Source organism: Strongylocentrotus purpuratus, unplaced genomic scaffold (genome assembly GCF_000002235.5).
Source record: "Strongylocentrotus purpuratus isolate Spur 01 unplaced genomic scaffold, Spur_5.0 spur5_scaffold_5, whole genome shotgun sequence".
In the NCBI taxonomy this organism is placed as follows: Eukaryota; Metazoa; Echinodermata; class Echinoidea; order Camarodonta; family Strongylocentrotidae; genus Strongylocentrotus; species Strongylocentrotus purpuratus.
Genome location: NW_022145611.1, coordinates 9,751,291 through 9,760,668, shown reverse-complemented (window position 1 = coordinate 9,760,668; position 9,378 = coordinate 9,751,291). Strand labels below are relative to the sequence as shown.

The 9,378-nt window shown below is 37.4% G+C and overlaps 1 protein-coding gene across 2 annotated transcripts; it reads right to left on the bottom strand.

Moving 5' to 3' along the window:
* Positions 1–4,377: 4,377 nt before the first annotated feature.
* LOC587577 (uridine diphosphate glucose pyrophosphatase NUDT22) lies at positions 4,378–9,378 on the bottom strand. Of its 2 annotated transcripts, none has more exons than XM_030999574.1 (5): positions 9,326–9,378; positions 8,319–8,794; positions 7,556–7,764; positions 5,702–5,795; positions 4,378–4,965 (listed from the first exon to the last, which is right to left on the bottom strand). In XM_030999574.1, the coding sequence occupies exons 2-5, from the start codon at positions 8,790–8,792 to the stop codon at positions 4,867–4,869; spliced, it is 876 nt and encodes a 291-aa protein (XP_030855434.1). In that variant the 5' UTR covers positions 8,793–8,794; positions 9,326–9,378; the 3' UTR covers positions 4,378–4,866. The 2 variants fall into 2 exon arrangements, with proteins under 2 accessions (XP_030855434.1, XP_030855435.1); XM_030999575.1 differs by lacking the exon at positions 9,326–9,378 and adding an exon at positions 8,942–9,084.

Here is a 9,378-nt window from a genome sequence, read left to right as displayed (position 1 = left end):
TTTGTTTTGTTTCTGTTTGTTTATTTGACAAATGCAGTTAAGTACTTAAAAAATAAACTGTTCCATTTTTCTAGCAGGCTGTTTGAAATTGAACAACTACATAAGGCTGGCTTCATCAGCTCGAGGTTTGCCAAATAGGGGGGATATTTTGGAAACGAGACCAAGATTTCTTGGGATATTTTCTCAACCAAATAATTGCAGCTGCGGGCTGATGAAGACGCAATTTAACTGGCTAATTTTGGATCGGGATGGTTAAAATAGCGGGTTATTTGGCAAACTCAAGCGGATGAAGTCAGGCCTAAAGAGAATTTGATCCTGTATCTTAAAATTTTCCAATAAAGCACAGCCTATTGTAATAGGGGTGTCATGGATGCTTTGCTATCATTGAAATGAGCAGTTGGGAAAATTTGAGTAGGAAAAGCTGCACCCTTTAGTTGGGCTACCAAATCTTTGTTAATTAATTGAGAAAGGCCATGTTGAGGTTTTGAGAGTATCAGCAAAATGGAGTTATGACAGAAAAGAGGTAAGCATTTTCTTTACCTGGGCCCCATTACACAAAGATTTGCGATCAATTTTTAAATTTATAACAATTCTGATTGGCCGGTGGTCAACCTTTTAATCATTACGTGCATGTAACAATGATCTTGATTGATTTCAAACCTGTGTTTTGGGGCACTGGCCTACAAGTAAATTTGTACGGTTACTTTATCATTATTCTTCTTTTTATCTTCTTAGGGTTAACAAGCCAAAAAACAAAAAATAACAGAAAATTGTTTATCTTAATAAAACTTGTTTAGTTCAGAGCAAAGAAGGGATTTAAAAACATCATGTGTTATGTGCCCCCCCCCCCCACCTCCCCCTTCCCAAAATGTCATGCAAGTGTGTCAATTACTGGTAGCCTATTTACAAGTCACTTTTACCATCAATCAAAATGCAGTAAAAATTTAGGATACGATCGTGGGACTCGGAACATTCAAGGTTGTAAGCCAAGACTTACATGCAGTAGTAGTGTACACATGATCTAGTTGTATTGTGTTCATTCATTTCCATAAATTCAAGAGCATCTCAACACGCTGCAATATTTGGTCTTCCAAATATCCAACATTCGGTACCCCACAACTAGAGCACAATCCACATCCGAAACAAATCACACACTGATGATTGCACTAAAAGACAACATGTAATAAGTTAAAATGTTTAGTATCAAATGCAAGTTTTATTTTTGCAACATCTCTCTTTAAATATAAAAACATGTATAAGCATCTCACAAGATAGTATAAAACAAAAAGAATACATGATCAGTTACAATATACTTGTAATGCCACCGAAGTTCACTTTATATATATAGCCAATCAGAGACAACTCACTTGCAGAAAGGGGTGCTTTGATATATGTATATGTACATACTAGGCCTGTGTTCATCAGCTTGAGTTTGCCACATAACCCGCTATTTTCAGACTCGGGATATTATCCTGAAGCTCGAAATTGAGTCTTCACCAGACCAATATGCTCATCACAAACTATCTCGGACGGGCGCAAATTAGCTCGCTATTTCACAAATAGCAGGATATTTTGGAAAGTAGTGGGCTATTTTGGAAACCAAGATTTTTCTGGATATTTACTCGACCAAACATCCCGTTAATTGCAACTGCGGGCTGATGAAGACGCAAATCAACTGGTTAATTTGCGATCGGGATAGTTCAAATAACAGGTTATTCGGCAACCTCGAGCTGATGGAGACAGGCCTACTGTGTAATTGTTTCTTCCTCAGGAATGATGGCAACCGTTTCACCTTATACTATTCACCATCATACAGAAAATGATAAACGGGTCTGCTACTTTGCATCACTCCTATGGATCACGATAGAATATTATGTCAAAAACCTTTCCATTATTGTTCCGCTTGATCCAATTCTACAGTACCGGTACTTTAAGTCAAAACAAACCTTTCTATACTTACATTCAATAAGCTAGTCAAGATGAAGAATTTATTTACATTTATACATCTAAATTGCATTCTAAATGGTGATTCATGATTAGATTATGTTACAAAAGTTACATTCAATCTCATGCATCAAGGTGCACACGTATCAAGGTTTATAAATACAGCATTTACAGGCTATATAGAGAAATAAAATAGCTTTTTATAAGAATAAATACATATTTATATACAATGCTTGTTAAACAATGAAAACAAAATACAAACACAGTTATTGCCTTTCACCTCGATACTACCCCACTCATGAATCACTTTATCAATCAGACCAAAGGCACATATTATTTGAAATGTTGAATATTTTTCTGCCAGTCAACGAGACCCTCAGAACACATGAAACATCATCCATCCTCTTTGCCTATCTTTGTTTTGGTAGGTTTAAAGATAAAGACCAGTTATGGTCATGCGATTGCATTGTGACAGAAACGTTGTGGAATCGATCAGAAAAGGTTGGTCATCTAGCATATAAGTATTGGTGTGTACTGCAAGGTTTTGGAATCATCAAAATGATAAGAAATTTGGCCCAGTCTTTGTAAAGTTACAAGCACTGTACACAGAAAGATGTATATTGGACTACGCACATGTGCGTTATATCTATCAGGTACAAATAGATAAACTAATTTACCAAATATATCAATTAGTAGGCGGTTTCCTGGCAAAATTTTTATCATCATGTATTCAAAATATACTCTTTCACATGATTGGTAATGAGAGCTTTCATTTAATTTTTTGAGAGGGGGGCATTTCCGAAACTGGTCTTTACCTTTAATCTAAATCACTTGATAAGTCACTTGTGACTTCACTTGTGACTGGTTTAGTAAACAAATTTATGAATTGTAGGGAAATTTGCCAAATATGGCATTTCTACACCAAGGAAAATGTACTTTCTTACTGGATCTATTCAACAAAATTTTTATTCTGTGCACCACATTTGGAACTTATACAATGTCACTTATATCCATGTAAACATAGTGTGTCTAAAAAATTTGGTTTCTAAAGCAGCAGCGTATTGTTCTTATACTACCTCGTATATACTGCCATCTACTGCCTACAATGTCCTGACGTGAAACCGGAATTCGCTCCAGGTACGCCTTCACAGAAAGATGATGCAATCGAACATACATTACAGCAGTGGTAGCGATATCGGTAAAATTCCCTGCCTTTGAAGTATAAGGAATCTTCAAATTAATAATTTAATCAATAAGTAATTACTATGACATTACTTTATACCTTTATTAAGTTAAATATATATATCTTTTGTACACGGTCCTCAGGGTTGGAAGTTTCACCATCACTTTCCTTTCACAAAGATGCAGACATGCGATTGTCCTGCTAACTTTCATACAGTATAGGGCAATACCAAATAAAGAGGGTCTTATTTGGGACCAACCTAACATAAATTGTCCACATGTATTTTGGAGAACGAGCTACTGTAAGACCCAAATCTTATACATTAAGTGCAGATTTTCATGTGACAACATAATTTGACACAACACTAAATTTGTGCGATCTGTAAAAGTTTCTTACAGTGATAGCAGATACACATATTTGTTGAAAATGGAAATAAAAGCCAGACTTGTACATGTGAAACTTGAACAGAGTATTAGCTCTGTACTAAAACATGTGAAATGTAGATGCCATGACAGAGCTACCAACAGAGATGCCAACCCTCCCGATTTTATCGGGAGGCTCCCGATAATTCACCCCAACTCCCGACCTTACGATCACCATCCTTATCCTCCCGATTTATTAAAAAAAAAAAAAAAAAAAAAAATTTTTTTTTTTTTTTTTTTTTTTTTTTTTTTTTTTTTTTTTTTTTTTTTTTTTATTATGATTTTTTTTGGAGGGCGCTTATCAGTATATATATCTGTGAATTGAAAGAGAAATATCATCTGCTAACTTAAGCATGTAATAATTCCACTATGTTAAAAGACAAATTAAGAGTAGCGAAAGATTGTTTCAGCATATGGATCGCCGTAACCAATGCGTGGATATTGCCACAGAATCCAAATGGCGGAAAATCAGCAAAATAAGACCAGGAAATGGTCTCGGAAGTATAAGACCGAATACAGTATCAAGTACCTGTGTAATCGGAAGTCTGAAAGTAATTCATCATGCATTTTGTACAATTTTTATGTTATTTAAAAAAAAGGGGGAATTATTTAACTAAATACACATGTAAAATGCTCCAAAATAAGGCTCAGATTGCACCAGAGAGCATCTAGAACCCCAGAGCTTCCAGGGCCCTAAGGCGGGCCCTGGACCCCGGCCGCATGTGTCGGGCGCTACGCGCTCGAGATGTGCGCTACGCGCACATTAATTGGTGTCGATTACAAATCCTCCCTATTTCTGATTTCCAAAAGTTGGCATCTCTGTACCAACCATTATTTTGATGGTAATTATTACATTTTTTACACAATTGCAGTAGTATGTTTTTTTCATTTAATTGGTGGCGGAAAAACTTGCCAAAGACAAGCAGGTTTTCTTTTAATAAATAAAAACTGTAAATTTGCACATTCAAGTTCCCAAATAGCATTAAGAATTCAAGGCATATACCATTGATTAGCTTGGTAAAGGTCTAACATTTTGTATTTTCACACCTACTCTTTTACAAAATATATAAAATCTATACTTAAACTGTAAAGAACAAAAAGAAAAACAGACCAAACCAACAAGAATGAAACAAAAAGGCAACTGAAAGCCACCACCTTCAGCTAAACTGGCATCTTGGAAGAAGAGGAAATCTGGCACATGAATAGAGTCGGCTAGTCCATTTCTTGCTACTTTGTACAAGAAGAAAATTACGACTTTTACATTGGTCACACACACAATTGCAGGTTCTTGACCTATGCCCTTTGACCTGCCTACTATCACCTATCAGGCATGAGTGAGTTGTAGAGGAGGACACAGCCTTTCCCTGATGGACACATCTCTGCCCACATGGGTGACGATGGTAACGATGGAATGTCCTGTTCGGACCGATAAAAAACAGCACTTTCTTCAATAATGAAGATTATTCACATACATACATATATTTCGACGCAATTAATCATTAATATTTCAGATATAACATGGGATACTAATTTCCTGTCTTCTCCCTAGTTTAGTTTAATGGAAGTTTTCAGGACATCCACTAATAAATTAATAATTTGGTATCTTTTACAATATGCCCAGACAATATTGCGTGGAAGACAGACTAATGGAGACTCGCTCCAAAAACATAAATAGTTGATCTGAAATGAGCAAATGCAAGTTTGTGGATATCTTGATTTTGAAGTCCAGGTTATAACAACTAACAAGGTGATTCTGCTGGTCCCAGCTTTTGATATTCTCTTGTTTTTTACCCTGATTTAACAAGATTCCTAACATAACAAAGTAATTTCCATGGTCCCAAGGACCTCATTAAAAAGAGGTTCGACTGTATCAGATTGAGTCATGAGGTCAAAATGGTCAAATACTGTGAAACCTTTATACAAAGACCACTGAAGGGAGACGAGAACAGTGATCTTTACTGGCATGTGGTCTTTATGTACAGGTTCATTTAGTACATGTTTCAAGGAGAAACAATTTTCAAGGAAAGAAACAAAACGTGGCCTAAAGCAGGTTTGACTGTACTACTAAATTAAAGTGGGGCGGTTAATTCTAGTGCCTGGACTAGGGATCTTCTGATTTCATTGTGCAGTGTTGTAATACAATATTACCAACCTTGATTGATACAAGCTTCAGGCTTGAAGACTCGTTTGCTTCCGCACCACCCAGCTGGTACAACCTCTTCACCTCTTTAGCAGGAAGGTCACATCTGAAGAAATATAAATTAAAGTTATAAACTAATAGTGTGGTACGGTATGTCACTGAAACAGCTCCCGTAGGATTTTTGTGCCAAAGTTGATTTTTTTTTTTTGTTGCATTTTTGGATTCATTGGGGTCCAAGCTATCAGAAATTGATGGGGTTCAAATTTTCCAGAAGACACCAAATTTCCCTATTGCGCGTTATATATGCCATTTTGGCGCCCAATATGGACCCCCCAGGAAATGAAGGAGGGGTCTGAAAATTTGAACCCCATCATTTGGGGCCAATTGGGACCCTTTTGAAGCCAAAACAGCCACAAAAACAAAAATCAACTTTGGCAAAAAAATCCTACAGGATTACATACCATACCGCACTATAATTTATTTTCTATAATTATAAAGAAAGATAAAATAAAATGGGCTAAATTTCATTTCCCAGCCCCAAATGTAATAAATATATGGAGAGGGAAACAGGGTATAAATCAGTTTCATTCTTCTTTTTCCTCTCAAGTTGTACCTCTCTAATTTTGCAATATGGGATGTAAATCATCATCATTATCATCATCATCATCATCATCATCATCATATCTTTGAAATTCTAAGATCACTGTGGTTTGACTTTTAAACCGACTATAAAGAGAAAAGGCAACGTAGAGAAAGCTATCAATTATTCCAAATCTTCTGAAGATGTGTGACTTTCTCATTTTGACTTTTTACAATGTACTTTCATCTCTCACAGACCCCAGAGATAGATTTTGCAATGAACAGCAACAATAATGTGGCATACTTTGAAAATCCTTCAACCTGCATACAAAGAAAGCACCAAAATGATAGGAAATTCACAATTGTTCTACATCTTCTAAAGATTTCCTAATTTCTTGTTTCTTCTATGGACTGCAATATCTGTTCATTCTGTCAAAAATATATACCTGTTACAACTCTATTATGCACATAGATGAAATAACCACACTACCAATCATTTATAACGAGTCTCTAAAAGAGTAAGAGCAAAGAGGAAGAAACCTCTTAATCAATGTTCTATATCTGTAGAAGATGCAAGACTGGTTTCTCCTAATGTTCATAGAAGTGGCATATCCCTTGAATATGCTTTAAAAAATGCCATCATAGGGAGGAATCCTATAGGATGAGAAAGGTATATGAACTAGATCCCTTTGTTTACATCTTCTACAGATGTGCCACTTTCTTGATTTGAATTCTGAAATGCAAGGTCTACAGTCCAGGTAATATAAATCAACAACTATTGATTATGGAAAACTTGGAATACCTACACTTCGCTATTAAACCTGTCTGTAGAAAGTAGAAAGTGGAAAGAAAGGATAGATATGCTTATATTTTGAATTCTTCTCCAAAAACTGTTACAAATACTTTATTGGAGATGGGGCACACGCATTCTTGGTCACATATTAGTTGCATGGAAACCCGACTGAGGATAGATGTGCTTTACAAACATGAGGGGATGGAAGTAAACAACACAGGGGGGGGGGGGTGTAAGGTACTGTATAAATATAGTATATTAAAGCCTATCTGCACTAGTTTAGCCAGGAGGGATTAGACCTCCCTGTGTGGTCACTCACAGGTGGTCATCTCATCAAATCAGCTCTCAATTAAGATAAGAAAAAGGGGATCATGGAGGACCAACGGGTACCGCTTAGGCATTGTTTGCTATACAGAGGGCACAAGAAGCTACAAGTAGTGCAATCCTGCTTTAATATAGTATAGTATAGTTGATTGATCATCAGCAGTCCTAACCTCACAAAGTACTCTGAGCTAGGCCTTCCGGAGCTGGTGTGATTGAGTGCCACGCCCATCAGAACAGGTTCACTGAGGCGCTCCAGTGGGATGTTGATTTCATCTCGTATCTCGTTCAGGGTCGACTGAAAGATCTCATCCACAACCTCAGCGGGGTCAAGGTTGGTTATGGTCATGTCGTTCAACTTGGATGACCCTCCTTTCACTTCCTGTGTTTTCGAATGATTACCGAAGCACGGAGTTAACACAGGAAGTGATCAATGATTAACATTCTTAATTCTTCAACAAGTTTCCAATTTATCTTTACTCCATACATGCCAACATTTGAAAATCAGAAATCTGTACAAATTATGCTATTTTCACAAAAAAGAGGAACAATCTTAACTCTCCTATTCAATACTACAGACAAATTTGTACAGGAAGAGGAACACCTGCATTAAAATGATAATTATCTTCTCCCAAAAAGAGGAATGTTTCTCTTTAATCTGAACAGTTGGCATGTATGGTACTCTCAAATCCAGTCAAATTAACTGCTTATCTGTTCACTTCCAAAAAAATAAAAAATAAGATAAAAATATCAAAAATACAAAGAAGAATCAGAAGTTTTTTATCATTTTAGGTACTAGGGTAGTCAGTGTGTAAAATATAAAAAAAACAATCGCCCTAGACAATCGAACAGTAAAAATGTAGAGCTAGAGAAGAAAAAACAACATGCAGCAATCGACAAAATCTATTTTAGAAATGGTAGGATTTGACCATGTACCTTTGGTTCTGGATGACCACCTGGTATATCCCACAATCCCACTGCTTCACCAACCGTACTGCTTCGTCTAATGAAGACAACAAATCCATCAGCTGTCAACACAAATGATCCCACTCCGAGGGGATCTGACATGTAGGCCTGACTCTGCCCCATATCCTTGCTCCCAAGCTGCCGAAGTTCCTCCGCGTTGGGCGCCCAGTTGGTGGTCTGGAACTCCCTGTAATCCGTCAGACCAAGGTGAAAGGTCGCTCCACCGTCTGCAGGGTTCTCCTGGATGCTGTGGTAGCGGAACTTGGAGCCGTTGTAGAGGTGCTGGTTCTTTGCCAGCCGCTGCTGCCAGATGTCTTCCACATGTTCCTCATGTTCTGGTAGAATGGTTCGGTTGTAGTTTTGGTTCAGCACAACATGGACCAACTGCTTGGGGATGCCAGGGGGCGACTTTGCGGTGAATAGGAGGGTGACTTCCGAATCCATGTCTAAAATGAAATAGATCTAGATCTAGATATTAGACTACACAAAAAGTCACAATCACTTTCACCGATTATAAATCATCTCCAAAGTAGACTAAAACTATAAAAGGTAAAAACAAACATGCAGACAGTTTTCTATGAAGACTTACTCACAGAGAATAATTTTTAGAGAACTAGCTTAAACGAGGGATAAATCTGCACTTGTGCGAGAGGGGCAGGTTAAGTGCCCGGCAGTGAGGGCGAACCAGCGGGGGACTAGTACCGTGGTACTAGTGTAGTGTCATCAGTGATCAGTGAGTGAGTGAGCCAGGCCAGTGCACTGCTACACGTCAGCCACATCAACACAACAGACAGTCACGCCCACGCAACACACTCGGTGCGCTAAATTTCTTTATCTATCTTGCTCTTGACAACAAATAATAACTTTTCGAACATCACTCATATATCAAAATTACAGAAATTTACTCAGAATATCTACATTACGATCTGCGATGTAACTTTTCAATAGAATCCACCTTAAAAGGCTTGAATTCTCACCTAAATCTGACACCTTCGTCGTCTGCAAATTACTAGTTCAATGCTGCCCTCTG